The sequence below is a fragment of the Phycodurus eques genome, chromosome 20 (assembly GCF_024500275.1).
Source record: "Phycodurus eques isolate BA_2022a chromosome 20, UOR_Pequ_1.1, whole genome shotgun sequence".
Classification (NCBI taxonomy): domain Eukaryota; kingdom Metazoa; phylum Chordata; class Actinopteri; order Syngnathiformes; family Syngnathidae; genus Phycodurus; species Phycodurus eques.
In genome coordinates this window covers 12,134,734-12,151,767 of record NC_084544.1, presented here as the reverse complement: position 1 = coordinate 12,151,767, position 17,034 = coordinate 12,134,734, and the positions used below count along the sequence as shown (strand labels likewise).

At 39.2% G+C, this 17,034-nt stretch overlaps 1 protein-coding gene across 1 annotated transcript in view; it reads right to left on the bottom strand.

Annotated features, from left to right (window-relative positions):
* angpt1 (angiopoietin 1) overlaps positions 1-2,384 on the bottom strand; it is a 48,750-nt gene extending 46,366 nt beyond the window's left edge. Inside the window, exon 1 of the mRNA XM_061664535.1 lies at positions 2,007-2,384. Coding sequence (XP_061520519.1) covers positions 2,007-2,384 — 378 coding nt within the window. The remainder of the gene's footprint in view (positions 1-2,006) is intronic.
* Positions 2,385-17,034: the final 14,650 nt, after the last annotated feature.

Genomic DNA, 17,034 nt, shown 5'->3' with positions numbered 1-17,034 from the left:
GCTCTCACTCTACCTCCTGAATTACAAATTCAACCGACACACTATGACACACTATGACACACTATGACCAACACTCGTATGGTAACATATTGACAAATGGCTATTTCCTCTAATGCGAGGAGTGAAAATCATTTTAAAGAGCAAATGGAAAGCAGGCGCGCCACAGTGTAGGTCAAACAGTTTTGCTAGCAAATAGACCGTAGTTGATGAATTCCTTGGTTCTTTTGTCATCTATCAAATCCATGAGGTCTTGTCTGTATGCAGATTGGCCTCAGGTTAAAGTGATGTCTCTTGTTTTGCAGATAAAACAAACCATTAGCTTTAAGCAACTAACCATTTTTGATCTAAATGGTGCTTTTGTCAGAAGACAGATATTGCTCAAATGCAAATTTTCAATGTTTTCTTATTACATAAGCGCATTATCATCAGCATCCTTATTGTAAGGACGGTCATTTCAGTAGTTTGCATCTCCTCCATGCTAGCATGGAAAAATGGCTTTAAAAAAACCTAAACATTGTAGAGATGCTGGAACACTAAAGGAAAGACTTAAATACATCTGATCACAGAAAGGAGGCACATTTTATCCGCCAGTCGACTGAGGGCAGCAAGAAAAAAATGGTTGCTGCAATCAAAGTGATGAATGTTGAGTACAATGTTGACTAAGGCAGAGCAACAAGCTAACCCTGGTACAGGTGTTCATTTGAGCCATATCTTGCCTGGCATCCTCAGAAGTTGCAATGTTGACAAATGTGCTCAACCAATGAACAATCAGTAGTGTTTATGTCACCCATACAGATGATTGTATTGGCTTGCCAAGAAAGAACCCCAATTGACCAGTATTAGAAGTAGTCATACTTGGTTGCCTGTACAAATGTACGGTAGTCAATGGTGAGCAACATCATCAGTACTGTGGGAAAAAATTGCCTTAGTTTTGGTTTTAGTCATGAAAAAACAATTGGAATATTGAAACACCCATTTATCAATTTTGATAACTTGAATATTACGCACTTGAAAAAGCATGTATTGGATTATTGTTTTAGTCTAACGACGATCTGGGGGGTTTTATACTCAACATGTTTGTCTTGAATAAATAAAGGAAGCATTTTCATACTGTGTCTTCTCCAACTCTGTGTCTCTCTTGAGGCTCTCTCTTACTTCCTGCCATTAAAGAGACAACCCAGTGGAGAACAAGGGCTGACTGACGTATAACTACTACTTCTACTCTCTGGCTGACTAAGTGGAACTGTCTGAATTCAAATTACTTGTTGACAAAACTAAAACAAAGATGTTCGATGTTGACGTAGTTTCTGGCCCATGGAAGTGTAAAGAGGTTATAATATCTGTGGAAGCAAATAATACGACAACTGAAAACTGTCTTGTATAATAGCGAATTCAGATTTTTGTTGCTGTGTAGTAGAGACTTTGTATCTTTAACATGCTAGTGGATTTGAGATCTGTGTTCTCAAAATGACCGTCATGGCACGTTGCATTCATCCATTAGTTCTACAGGATTCCACAAAACCAGCAACAGTAAATGTTTTACAACAATTACCAATTGATATATGATAGCTATTGCTTAAACTGACCCTATTACTGGAGTTATCTGACTAGACTTACTAGACTGTAATCTCATTGTGCAACTGGTCCTCCCCGTTGACTTTTCACACTAAAACTGACCCCAGAGCACAAAACACTCTTGAAAACTGTAAGAAAACAGCAAACAGTGCTCTGCATAAGCCAGAGAGCCTCATTCCACAAACCCAAACAAGAAATCGGGCGAAGCCACAAACAGACGCTGTGCAGAGACCACACACCCACGGGAACACAAACATCTCAACAAACACTCTCCAACAAGACCAATTCAAAGGAAATCCATCCAGGGTAGTTAAAGATAGGAGTTTCTTTCTCAAACCTTGCTGTTCTATTTTAGTCCCTCCATGTGACGAACATGTGCCCAAGTCAAGCAGTTATGCAACATTTCACCCCTAACCTGAACACCTCCTTACCTTCTGTAGCCACTGCGTGTAATTCTCCATAATGTGTTCAAGCTGCTGGATCTTCTGTTTGGGAAAGTCCGGATCGGGTGGCGGTGCATCTCTCTGGAGGGAATTGGCATTATACTGTGGGCTACCGCCTTTTGCCTCCCTGCAGGAACCCTCCCCAGCTGCCCCTCCTTCAGGTAAGATGAAGGTGTAGGTGCACTGGCCATGCTGGATCTTATGGAATCGTCTGCTGCCGCTTCCTCCGGTGTTGCTGCTGCCGCCACCTGTGCTGCTGGTACTACTGTCGACCCCCCTCCTCTGCTCGCCTCCGCCGCAGGTCACAATCATTACAATTGCTGCCAAAGACAGCAAGTGATACACAAAAGTGTAGCACAGCATCATATCAGCGTTGCAGGCAATGGGAGTCCTTTATCTTCTTTTGTTTAGGTGGTGTTTTGGCTGGACGTTTCCTTCTGATGTGCATCAAGAGGCTGTGAAGAACACTGTTGGTCTCAAATATATGCAATCCATCTTTACATAGGAGGGCCACCATTGAAAGTCACTGTTGTCTGCTGTTCTTATATAGCTCCTTTTAAGTTTCTGTGAAGACCAGAAAGGTTGAGCACATCTCATGCAGGGTGACAACTTGGTTATCTTGATCTTCTTCCAAGTAAGCCAAAGTCAGCAAGCAAACTGTGCATCAGTCAATCAACGCTTTTAAAATAGGTGCTGGGTAATCTGGGATGGTGCTGTTAGACCTCCCCTGGTCACCTTTCTGTTTTCCCCCTTCTGCTCTCTGGCTTAACGACTGCAGGGAGTGAGAGATACTCTCACTGAAGAACAGTTCCAAGCTTCCAGCACACTCTGAGCCTGCCCCTTGTAGAGCCTGTGGAGGAATGTGAGTGTGTTGCATGTATGAGTTTGTGTGTATTGTGTGTGTGTGCCTGGCAATAAGGGACCCCAGCACAGAGGATGTGCTTAGACTGTGAGGGTCGGTTTACAAGCGCTCAAACTGGAGGCTAATGTTGCTGAACTGCATTTCTGGCTCTGTGTTGACCAAAAACATCTATAGACATGTTTGTTTGTATAAATTTTTTGTTCTCATTTGACTACTCTGCTTTTCGAGAAGCTCTGCATGAACCTTGTTTGAGGATAAGTGGACATGTCATTTGGTATGGTGGCCTTTTAAAGAAAAGAAAGATCATAATCTTCTTTGACACGTGTAATAATAAAGTACAGTACATCATTGAGTTTATTTTATCATTACACACAAGGAAAAAGAACACCATATACTCTAGTCCCCGTGCCTTGTTTGCATTGGGGTTTCATATTTTATATATTATTTTTTTAAAATATTGTTGTTTCTTATTGAATAGTGCAACTCTACTAAAAGAAACATCACATTGTGTCTATTTAATTGTAAATCCTACCTGTCTCACAGCCAACTGTGTTTAGATGAGAAGAAAAAGGTGTTCTGTAAAAGTACTGTACTATAGATAAACCACATTTAAAAACAAAGAATTGCAATCTGAACATAAGAATGACTGACCTCATGTTCCTGCTCAATCCAGTGGTACGGTGACATCAGCCTCTAATTTTGTCTATTTCGACTAGCCTAGTAAGTGTTATTGGCATATGCCGTTGTTTCCTTTGTCCTATTGCAATTAAGGGCCATGCATTTGATACCTGGGCCTTCAGTGGGGATTTACCCAACTTAATCCGCCTCTTAATACCACCACAATCAAGTCGCAATCATAGATATAGCATACAAAAAGGCAATATAACAGCACACAACTATACCATGTACATCATCTAGAGGCGTTCAGAATCAATATAATAACATGTAAATGGACTGCACTTATATAACGCTTTATCTACACTATCACAAATGGCGGAGAGACTTCAGGAAATGTATGCAGTTTAACGTGACTAGTATTGCGATAATCTGGGACAATGGCGATTGTGCAAATGTTGCAGATACGACTCAGTCGATTGTGCAAATGGTGCAGATGCTACTCAGGCAAATGAGTGGCCAGTATTGGTCAACAATAGATATGCAAATAGTGCAGGGCGGCGAGACTACTACAGTGAGTCCACGAGTAATGTATAATTGGCCTGACAGAAATGTGACAACAAACTCAAGACAAAAAAAATGGCAGCTTGTTGCAATGTAAGTAAACGGTTTAAAAAGTTAATGGCAAGAGGGAACGAGCTGTTGGAATGTCTGCTAGCTTTAGTTTGCATTGTGCGGTAGCGCCTACCTGAGGGGAGGAGCTGGAAGAGCTGCTGCCCTGCAAGGCCCTGCTTGACCCACTGGGTGCGAATTAGGGTTCAGTGTCTTGCCCAAGGACACTTCAACATGCAGAAAGTCGGGATTCAACCTAGCTACACTTTGATCACGAGATGACCTACTCTACCTACTGAGCCACACCCATGACAAAAACATGAAAAAATACATTGTACATCACACTTACCAGAGATGCTGTTTACTAAATATATCGCTACATATCTGCTTTGTTAGTTGAAGTTGGCTTTAACAGGCTTTAGTCTGACCAACCAATTAGAGGACAGAAACATTTTGATGTCATCAAGTGCCAACTCACTGGCCCTCTGAGATTGAATTGGAAATCTCGTAGGTTAAAGAAACAGTCCCATTTTAAGTTACATCGACCAGCACTACTGTTTCTGAAGGCCCTTAGCAGATAACATTGACATGACAGCACATAGAGCTGAAATCTGATTGGACAAAAAAAAAACCAAGATCCACATACACATTCTGAAGGTTGTGCAGCCAAGAGAAACGCTGTAAAATTAAGAGAATATACTGTTTGGAAAAAAGTAATAAAATTTTATATGACAAAAAATAGAATTTGGTTGTAAATGTAGGTCATTGCTTCTGACAAGGCAAGCACGGTGAATGACTGGTTAGAGCGTCAGCTTCACAGTTCTGAGGAACTCCGGTTTCCTCCCACATCCCAAAAACATGCAGTAATTGGAGTCTCTAAATTGCCCGTAGGTGTCACTGCGAGTGCAAATGGTTGTTTGTTTGTATGTGCCTGTGATTTGCTGGCAACCAGTTCAGGGTGTACCCCGCCTCCTGCCCGATGATAGCTGGGATAGGCTCCAGCACGCCCGCGACCCTAGTGAGGAGAAGCGGTTCAGAAAATGGATGGATGGATGGATGGATGGATGCTTCTGACAATGGGCAGGCTAGCAGTGAAAGCCATGTTGGACCTGATTTCCCACTACTGAATTACTCACATATGATTCAGCCCGATGAACTCTTTTTTTTAACTTTCCTGTAAATGAATGACCAAACAATATTGGCACAGCAGACAGTACTCCAGATGCATGTTCATCCATAGGCCAGAAGAAGGAGCATATACATGAAACAGACTGGTGACAGGGCCCAACTCAAAAGTCATGTTTTGTTATGGAGTCCATTGAAACAGCTGATTTTAAGAGACGCAGATAGCTTAATTCTGACACCATTTTCACATTCCATTTTAAACCCCAAACAACACATCTGCGTCCATGTGTATGTTTCCTATTTTTATGTGCACATGGTACAAATTTAATGCATGTTGTGTACACTCTTGCATCGTGTGCATCTCTGCATGATCTTTGCGTGTGTGCTTGATAGTATGTGCGTGCAGTGATATCAGAGAGGCAACAAAAAAAAGTTCTCCGTGTGGGAGCCGAGGGTTGGTGTGAACGAATGCATGGGGGCGACCCAAGATAACAAAACCCCTTGAATACCCGAACTGTGTAAGACACAAAGCATGTGCAAATATCTCTTGGAGTGCTTGTCTTTGCTTGATGCACTCTGCTGGTGCTTGAAAATCTAGGCCCCAGTAACAGGGAAACTAAGTAAGTTTTTGGACATAATTGAAACCAACAGGAAAATCTGAATTGATTAAGTTAAAACTACACATCACCACTATTAAGATTTAAATGTTTTGTCTGTCACATCCATGAGAGGCCAGCAGAAGTATGACAAAATTGACCGTACGTCATATTTGTTCCCAAAATAATTTTCTAAAAAAGCATCTGGCTGAGTTTTTTTTAAGAGTAAAACTCTGTGGGCTTTTATTACCTCATTCAACTTTCTTCCACTGCACTGTGAATCTCATTTCTCTTTAGGTCAAGGCTTTTTACAGTCTCTTAATGTTCAAACTCAATGCTGCCATTGGCTGGCCTTTCAGTCATTCTCAATCCAGCCATTAGCCAGGTTACATGTAAATCATTTGATACAATACCAGGGATTGGTCAGTTCTGTTACTCCCACTTTATGCAAATGTTGCTATAGGTCAATCATTACAAAATGTGTACATGTTAAACATCACACTAGCATGCACACCAGTAGCATGCAATGACTTTTAGCAATGGTCTTTTCAATCAATTTTAATCAGTTACTATACAAACAAATATGGCCTCTGTTTATACAGCCAGTTTGACCTACATCCAAGATCTTTACCGAAAGCCAGTCACAAAATGAAAATCTTTTCATCAGTGCTCTCCTTTGGTCCAAAACTGAAAAAAAGTCTGAGTAAAAGACCTCAGGGCTCTTTCAGATGGAGAATGATACACAATTGTTCAATGACATGATTGCCTCATTTTCAACATGCAGAGACATCTATTAGTCTTTGAAGCACTTCGATTTCAGAGCAGACCTCTGATGTTCACTTTGAAGATGAGCAAAGACTCAACAATTTCAAGACCAGAACTAATTTCAGTTACTTTGTTTTAACTGTCAATGAAGGTGCTGTTCTCAGCTGATAAGTGAGTAGAGTTTTTTCATTTTTGCTGAACCAAGTGTGGCAATATGGTGGAGCACACTGTCGAAATGATCCAGGTTAGAATCTTCACTGGTACCTCTTTGTGTGGCGTTTGCATTTTCTGCATGTGCTGATGTGAGTTCTCTCTGGGAACTTCAGCTGTTTCCTAGATCCACAAAACATGCACGCTTGACTGACGACTCTAAATTGTCCATAGTTGTGAATGTAAATTGTTGTTTGTGTATAAGTGCCTTGTGTTTAACTGTCGACCAGTCCAGAAAGTGCCCCGCCTTTTGCCCAAAATCAGCTCATATAGGCTCAATCTCACTTGTGACACGAAACAGTATAAGCATTAAAAAAATAATTGTGTACCATGTCTGATTGATGCATGCAGATCAAAATTCAGTGGGTAAATTATATTAATATGTAGAACAGAGATTGTTTTGTCTTTTTTTAATCTATAATTGCCACAATTGTACACCAGAATCAGTATACAAATATAACTTGCAGTGCTTTGAGACAAAAGTTGTATTTTGTTAGCACTGATAGTATCGGGCTGATTTCTGCTGCAACAGCAGATTACTTGAAGGATTGCTTAAAGAAACCACTGTGACACGTGCCTCTTAGAGTAATGATGTCATGATAGTGAGAACAGCAGGAGAGGGACACCACAGAACCATTAGCACAAGATGGCTGCTATTCCTCATTAGTCCTTCTGTGCTCCCCAATCCGAGCTCGCCACAGGCATGGTCTATATCTGATGTCAAAGCAACCATGCCCAATCCCTGCTGCATCCTAATCCCTCCCATGTGATGTCTCTGGCCAGAACAGAGACCTACAGAAAAAAGGTCAGGACTTGGCGTATGACGGTGTTAAACAGTAAAACAGACTACTTTTATGTCAAAGGTTAATGTGGGTTCATGGACAAGAACTTTTACAGGATCTCATGGTTAAAGTGAATATAGAAAAAGTGTTTGGTAAAACCAACTGAATTTATGCAAAATTGTACAGTGCCGTGAAAAAGTATTGGCCCCCTTCTCAAATTCTTACGTTATTGCAGATTCCCCACTTCGTTTAAGATCATCAAACAAATGTAAATGTCAGACCGAAGATAACTCAAGTAAACTTATTTTTATTTTCTGTTTTTAAATGGTGATTTCATTTATTAAGGAAAAAAAGAATTACAAGTCTAAGCTCCCTGGCCATGTAATTGAACCCTCTTGTTAAATCATGAAATAACTGTGGCTACTCATATTTTTTGGTTCATTTTCACTGACCACACCGAAACCTGATTACCTCAATACCTGTTCAATCAAGAAATCACTTAAATAGAGCCTGTTTGACAAAATGAAGTCAGTCAGTTATCAAAAAGCTGCCACGATCCAAAGAAATTCAAGAACAGATGAGAAATAAAGTAATTGTCTGGAAAGGGTTACAAAACCATTTCTAAAGCTTAAGGATTTCAACGAACCATGGTGGGAGCCATTATCCACAAATGGAGAAAACATGTAACAGTGGTGTACCTTCCCAAGAGTTGCTTGCCTACAAAAATGACCCCAAAAGCACAGCGACGACACATCCAGGAGGTCACAAAAGAACCCAGGACAACATCTAAAGAACTGCAGATCTCCCTTGCCTCAGTTAAGGTACTAGGGTTATGACAGTCCCGACATAGAAGTGTTTTTCTTACAAGTACTTACTGTAATTTTCACTTAACTAATGTGTTAGCATAGGTTAGTCGTAGACTACTATGTGTTCCGATTTACATACTAATCGGGGTTGATTACTACAGTCGCGAAAAAAAATACAGAGAAATGGCATAACACGAAAAGGATCTAGCAAGAACTGATAAAAGTCAAGGACCTAAATACACAAACCAATTACATTAGGCCATTATTAGGCAAAACAAGGGTGTACACTGTGCAAGTTAAATCCATTTTAAAGTTATTTTCTGTCATAAACTGAGAACTGTACAAGCACTCAGAGATTGGGACACCCAGTCAAAAGATCTCTTTCAGGGCCAACCAATTTTCTGACCCACCAGATATCAATCTGCTCACCGTATGATTTTTTGGGGGTTCTTCAGATCCTTTTCGTGTGTTGGCATGCTATTTGTTTTCACATGGACGAAAGGCAAAAATAGTACTGATGATGTAACCCCATTTGGCTGTAGTCCATCACTTTCGTCTTCCACCATGTCCTTTGTTTTTTGTGCATAGACGTAATCAAAACAGCATAGAAAAATGTTTGTACATTTGGATTGGTCACATTTGGATATGACCTAAATGCAAGAGAGTTCTAATTAATGTCATTGCTTACACCTGTATCTTACTATTTTAAACCCTCTTTTTCATTTTGTCTTATTTTATATTATTTTCTGATTCTATTTATATTCCACAAGTCTTAAGACTTATTGGGCTAATCATGGAACTTGGGTATCAACTTTCATGCCATATTGTGTAGCTGTGTGTTGCTGTGAAAATTAGTCCTTGAATCCTTGAGTACTACTACTACTACTCCTACTGAGTAAAAAGGTCATTCAAACAAGACATTTAGTGGTAGACTTTAGTACAGTGATGTAAAAAGACCAATTCTCAAATTAGAATGGCTCTTATAACAAAAACAAATAAATCCTTCATCCTTTCTTCTGATTGAATGGATTAACTCCAGCACACATCAATGAACTATGTGCCAAGTTCATTTGTGCTATTAGTTATGTGTAAACGGTATGGGAAAGAAAGAACAAAGAGCTAAACTATGCTGTGAGTGACCCGGGCTGATAGCAGGTGCAGCCTTGCACTCCCTGAAAATGTTGCACATCACTAATTTTCCCAAGTCTTCTCAATGCAATGCCATTAAACACTGAGCAGGAACAGGAATAAATAAAACAGGAGCAGGAACAGGAATAAAGATATCCAGTATGACATATATGAAACCAATGTTATACTCTGTCTGTTGCAACTGATCCTTTTCATGCAGCACATGCCACAGTTGAAAGGGAATAAATATTTACTGGAAAGCTGGAAAGTCACACAGCTACAATTTTAAAGCCTGTGTGAATGGTAAAGTTTGATTTTTTTTTTTTTCTTGTCATCTTTCACTGACAGTGAAGCAATGACACAGTAACATGAAACAGTATGTTTACAAGGTGACATCTATGGTCAACCTAATGCCTCCTGTTGCTCCAACACTTGAGTATGGGATCATTTGTACAATTTTGGGTCTCTTTCCCATGTTTGCGCCTGTTTTGTCTTGCGTTTAAAAATATATAGTATATTCCCTACTTATTACTGTGTCTAAAATCAACCTGAAAGTTTAAATTGACACTTTGTATAGTGTTGTTAACTGTGTGCAACAAACCCATCTGTTGTGGCTTTGTTCAACCCCTGCACCTTCCCAGAGGCTAATCACGTATAGCCGCACATCGTGTAGTAGAGTTATTTGTACTCTAAACGGTGGACACGTTCCCAAAAACAACATTGTCACAATCATATTTGGCCGTTAAGACGTCACTTGAGCGCTGTTAGCAATTTCTAATCATAAAATTAAGTGTGTGAACACAAGTACAAACAAAATACGACCTTTGTTGCTGTAAAGACAAGTTGAGGATTTGGCATGAGTTCTGCTTCTCGTCTCGCTGAATAAACACACAGCAATGTCGATCAGCGGAACACAAAAACACATTAGATATGGAGCCTTAATCATACTTTTTGTTTTCATGCCATTTTTACCATTCTGCTCTCACTTCCAACAAATCAAATCAAGTGAGCCATGTGTTGTAACAGATTGAGTTCAGTTACTCAGACTTAATTTGCATGGCACGCTGAATGTGTTTTGAACAAATTCACCATAACCTTAACGAGCAATGGAACATAACCTTTTGTGGGATTAAGGAACTGGTACAGTATAAATAATGTGACCAAAGTCATCAATAGAAATGCCCTTACTTGGTGGTCCCTGATCAGCTACATTAGCCATCATTGGAAAGAGAGAAGAAGGTCTAAATGTATGTTTTACTCTTGTGGGCAAGTATTGTTTGCTTTTTTTTAATGAGAGCGGAACCCAGCCTAACCCTTGATAGATTTATTTTGATGTTTGTTTTTATGGATTTATGTCAATAAAGTGTAGGTCAGAGTTAGACCTGCAGTTTTTGATTTGTTTTAACTTTCTGCCTCTCTACAGAGAGGCACAGAAGAATCGTTAAGGGGATGCTTAAATCTCTACCCTCTCCCGCTGCAGGATTTCAATCTACTGTATGATGGAACGGGTGTAGGCAGTCTGAAAATAAGTTTATTTTTTATTTTTAAGAATGAAGGTTTTCCTATTCACCCACTAATACTAATACTCATCACTGTTGGTAAATTTTATGACGTATGAGTGATAGATAGACAGTAATTCTGTCACCCTGATAATCCTTTGATGGACCAAAGGGGAGTATACATGGAGTTCCGGAACGTTCACAATGTCTTTGTCATGTCAGGTAGCAGATGAAATAGTGAATAATTTATATAGTCAAATTATACTGCCCTTGATACAATATCACTTAATTTCATCTTCAAGTGATTAACAAATATAATGCAGCTTTCATGAATGAAATATAGTTATCGTAGGTGTGATTCAGTTCCATTTTATTTTTCATCAAAATGTCTGCCAAATGAATCACAGATTGTTTAAAATAAGTGTTAACCCAAACCATTCACACAATAAAACTTTTTGGAACCACTTACCCTGACCTAAATCCAGTGTTGTGAAACTGACGTGACTAGTTTCATTACATTTCTCAGTAATGTGGTCGTTTTCAACATTGAATAGCTTTTTCAGTGGCAAAGCTACTTTATCAATAGCATGGTACTATTCACAGAAGCTACATTTCCACACGCAGTTCTAAACCTTATCGATCAAAGCAGCTCCTCTCAGTCCCTGTAAAATGCGGCACACTAGTAGTTTGGACATTTGCGGAAGTTCGGTTCAAACTATCATGTCAGCAACCTGCAGCACACACAGAGATACAGGAAATCTGCTAACATGTTTTCCGGCTTTGGTAGGTGTGATGTTAATTTCGCAAGCAGAGGGTGATATTACCCATAATGGCGGCCCCATCAGATTCCTGGAGATTGATGAATTATTCTGTTTAATTCTTTTTCCACGAACACTATATTTACTAGACTACCATGTTTTGATTAGTGATGGCACATACAATGTATTCTTGCCCCCCAAAATTGTGGGTTGACTTTCCCTATAAGGGTTTAGATGTGTGTTTAAAATGCACGTTTGTTTTTCTGTGTTTTGGGGAATACATTTATTTATGTTTATGCATTGCACTCCTTAAGTAGGATCAAAATAGTTTCATTTACGGTGCAGACGTTTTTTTTTTTGTGTGTTTTTGTTAACTACATATCCATTTTGTGAAAAGGAAAAGGAAATTTGCAATTGTTACATTGTTTGACGGGTTGGCTACGCAAATCAAAGCATTTTGCAATCCAGACCTTTGCCCTGAGAAAAGCCCTTGCAACTGGACCTCTCTGAATGTTAATTGAAGATCCTCACAGAACACTTATATGTTCCAGTGTTTACTGTACAACCCCAAAAAGAAGTTTCAAGACGTCTAACACAAACTCAAGGAAACACGTTCAGGTATGTCCTGAAGTGTACACAACAAGCAAAAAGCAAACAGCAACAGCTAAAATAGCATCACAACGCTGGTAACATTTTTGGCAGTTATAGAATAAAACTGCGTCCATACATCTGTGCGCGCGTACTTGCACCTGAGTTTTGCACGAGAGAATTTTGAAATGCAGTTTTTCCTTTTTGAGGCTCCACCCAACTAAAGTAACGTTAATGTAGTTTGGCTACTTTGGTCATTTTATGATAGCTTAGCTAGCTAAATTTGTCTGGTTGTAGCTCACTACATTTTGCAAGCAGCTTGCCCAACGCTGCCTAAATCATATCATGCTGCCTGTTGTCAAATAGAATCAAGTTATTAAACCTGTAGTATGTAACCTTTGCCACTACCCCCCCCCCACCCCACACACACACACACCCACACAAAATAAAAAGATCGATTACTGCATTACAACAACAGAACAGAGCCATTATTTCTGTATGATGTAGGCAATGCATGTTATGACCCTTATATGTGAGTACATTTTTATTATGTTTTTGCAGTGCGCCACCTACCGGGCCAGCGCGGAAAATGAATGGGCATTCACAAAATATAAAAAATAAGATACTGACAAACACATCAAGGTCTTAGAGGAGCTGAATGGCGTAATCAGCATTGTGGCATCTCCTCTAGTGGTGGCTTGGGTGAAAATGAATTATTATTATTTTTAAACAAAAGAAAAAGTTGTGGATGATAGTTTTAGTCTGTTTAGTAAGCAAACTTAGAAAAAAAAATCACAGACAATTCCAGTTAGGTGTATATTGATTTTAATGAAAAAACCAAAAAAAAAAAAAAAAAAAACTTATTTTAGGCAAACAAAAATGGTGCATGACAGGGCATGAGAAAAAAAATAAAAACATGCCATCTCTTTCACTGCTTTGAACAAATAAATCAATAGCACATGCCACCAATTCTAATGGGAATAATTATGTTCAGAGATTTATAATAGTGTACTGTATCAGATGTTTTATCCATTGTTGTATTTTACTTTTACAGTACATCATCAAACTGTCAATCGTTTATTGATTCATGAGCGGATTGCTTGATGGATCCATAAATCAATGAACATACTGTATAGGAAAATATATAAATCTATGAAAAATAAATCTGTCTTTTGTTGCATGCATGGTGGAGCAAACTGTGATTTTAGCTTATTTCCTTTGTTGTCATATCCAGTCTTGCATGCACAGTATATACAGGACAGTACATGTAGTTCTGTGTGCACATTTGTTGGTAGGTTTGTTTCTCCTTTTATAAGTTCACTTATCTTGCACCAGGTTCTGTGTATTTTTGTGTTATTTCTACGAGCCTCAAGTTGTTTAAGTAGTAGAAAACAAAGAAAATGACACACTAGCCCAATGTGGGAGCCAAATACACCAAAGGTTGACGATGTCTTGCGCATAGTGCCTGAAAAAGGACATTTCATACATGTCCTGATGGAGAATTAACAGCAAAAGATATGGCCATGACATGCTTTTACCATTTAGGGTGGCTATCGTCTGTTTGCACAATATTCAGACTGTGATAGTGCTGCACAGATTTTCTTGGTGCAAAACAGGCAACATGATATCGAAAATCTGACCACTTCACACCAAAATAATACGTTTTGAGTTGCTAAGACCATATCTTAGTGAGACAACCTTATTATTATGCATGCTATTAAACTGACTGTACAGATCATGTTTTTTTTTTCTTTAACCATAGAGTCATCATATGATCCTGACGACATCTGTGATAACTTCACACACTTTACACTATAATGACAAGAAAATATCCCAAACCAAATGAAGACAGATACAACTGTAACACACGTATGGTATGTTAAATGGTAGTTGGAGTGACAGAATGTAATGTGGATCTTGAATGACGCTAAAAGCAGAACAACAGGGAAAAACAAAACAAAACCAAAGTGCAGTTCTATTGAGTGGTCAGTAAAATAGAGTACAATGAAAAACTGTCTGGCTAGGTGTTCAGAAGTAAACCTCTCATTATTCTGTCATGATTGATGAATTGACTCATTTTTTGTTGTTGTTGTTTTTTGCCCTCTTGACTTACAAATTTGACCTTATCGGTTTCATGTCAGCAAATTAGCTCGAAGGTGGACAGGTGCTATAAACTTGGCCACATGATGTGTATGTTTAGCAGAACTCTGTCGCGTCAAATGAAGCCAGCAGCGTTCAAATGGTTTACATCATGTCACCTTGTTGTATGGGTCAGAGGGCCAACGCTAAACACAATCAATGACTGTCCCACTTGCCTTGCCTTTAGGACACACAAGTCACGGTCCTCAGTGCTTGTTGGAACATGTGTCGGTGAACGTGTCACGCTCCAAAGCTGCTGTTACCAAGTCAAAATAAATGGAAACTAATTTAGCAAATGGGGAGCAAAAGCACCACCACGTGGGACTTGACCTCTGGTACCCAAGGGTTTGACCAAAACTTGGTGATTTTTCTGGTTCCATTTGTTGCTCGTAGTGTTCAAAAGTTGAAAGAGGCTCTTCTGATTTTGTACAAATGGGCGGACAGCTGCGCCAAATGCTTTCACAAATCCTCTTCAGTCTTTGTCTCGAGTGACTGAGGATTAAGATATCAAAACAGGGAGTGTCAAACCATCTGTAGTTGGTCACCGTGTACTAGTCTGTACAAATACTTAGATCCATTAAAAAAGAAAAACAATTACACACTGTAAATACGAAACAAAGTAAATTGAAAAGGTCACCACCAGTTTTGTTTTAAGAGCAGTTGTTTTGACATTGGAAAACTGTAAATAATAGAAAGAACCCATCAGGTTTTGGTGAAGACATGAACAGAATTGTGGGTCCTCGTGGTGGGGGACAAGAGCTAAAAAAAATATTTGACACAAAATAAGCATCCATCCATCCATTTTCCGTACCGCTTATCCTCACTAGGCAATACATTTCAATTCTTATAGATTTTGGTCAGCAGCTAGACATTGCATTGCATCAGTTTGCATTTTGAGCTGACAATATTCACAAGTTGGAGGCCGCAGTGATTCCATTTGTAATCAGGCTGCCGTGGCACACGAGTGTGCTACGTGAGCCCATCAGACGTGCTGCGGGAAATGATCTCGTTTCACTTAATTTGTCTGAAAATTATTCTTTATTAAGAATAAATATCTCTTTGTTCATTTATCATAGTTGTGGCAAAACAATTCAATGCTCTTCCACTAGATGACCAAAACTTTAGAATGTGTATCCACCGGTTTCCATTCATACAACAGAATCAGAGTGAATATGTCAGCTTTGTGTTCAAATAAACTGGCCCAGATTTCACACTGAGTGAGTACATTTGTGACTAGATTGAGATGAGCTCATCATTATTTCAGTATTCATACTTTTTACGTTAATTTTGTATTGATTTGTTTTTATTTTGGTAATGTAAAATGGGTGTCTTGGCTCAAAGGTTGGGAAACGCTGATTTGGTGTTCGCAACTTTTGTTTAGCTACAAGCATGCATCCGCTAATATCATATGTTATCCCTTAAAGGAGCCATAGGCTATGCGTTGTTTTCCGCAATGTCATTATAGAAGTGTTTACTGCATAGTTCCTGTCATTGTGTAACTGGCTTGATTTAGGGGCGGCAGGAACATTTGGTGGTAATGTTATGACAATGCCCATTTGTGCTCCACAATAGCTTGAGTGTGATCTCTTAATGACAGGGCCAACTGATTCATCCATTCTAAAGCAACAGAACATAAAAGTTTAAGTTCAACCCGTCTCTTGCTATAGGTAATGTTTTTTTTTGCATTTTGTTTATGCATAAGACAAGTCACTTTCTATTGTAAGCATGCTTTTCAGTTGATGACTATCATAGCCTCCCACAGAATAAAAACAGGAAATGTTAGGCTGCATTGCCAAATGTGATGGCACATGTTTTTAATATTGCTTTGCGGAATACATAAAAACACCAAAGATTCATGTTCTTTGGCCGTATAACATTAGCCATTAGTTTTCCTAATGACACCATATTTTAGGATTTATGCGGTCTATATGACAATATAGCATACATATGCATCCACCCCAGTTTTGCAAACTGGTCATTTACACCAAATGTGTGTAGCAGAGAACTTTTTACATCACTTATATCATCAATTGCTTGTCCGTCACCATGTAGGACACTGGAAACAATCCAGTCTTTCACCATTACGCTCAACCCCTGCTGTTTTTTATATTTCTTTCTTTCTTTCCTCCCCCTACTACGGTGATTGAGATGTTTTCAACTAAACACCTTCATATGCTGAGTTGTGGTTGCCAAAAAAGCTCCCCACACATGGAGGTTGGTCCAGTGTTATGGCCTCTCAGGGGTTTATTAAATCCCACTTGGCTTGTCAAGGCTATTTATGGGGATTATAAGGAACACCACTCTCAGGAAGATAGGTGCTAATCCTAAAGTGCCCAGTGAGGAGTTGAATTCCCATTTTAAGAGAGTAATGCCTCAGCTTTTTTCCCCCCGCACTGAACAACGAGTCTCTTCTGGGATCACCACTCAACTTTAACATCCACCTTCGATACGTACCATGTGGACTATTTGATTTCTGTCATGTTGAAATGTATTGGGGATTACAAAATACAATATCAACAGTTATTTGCAGA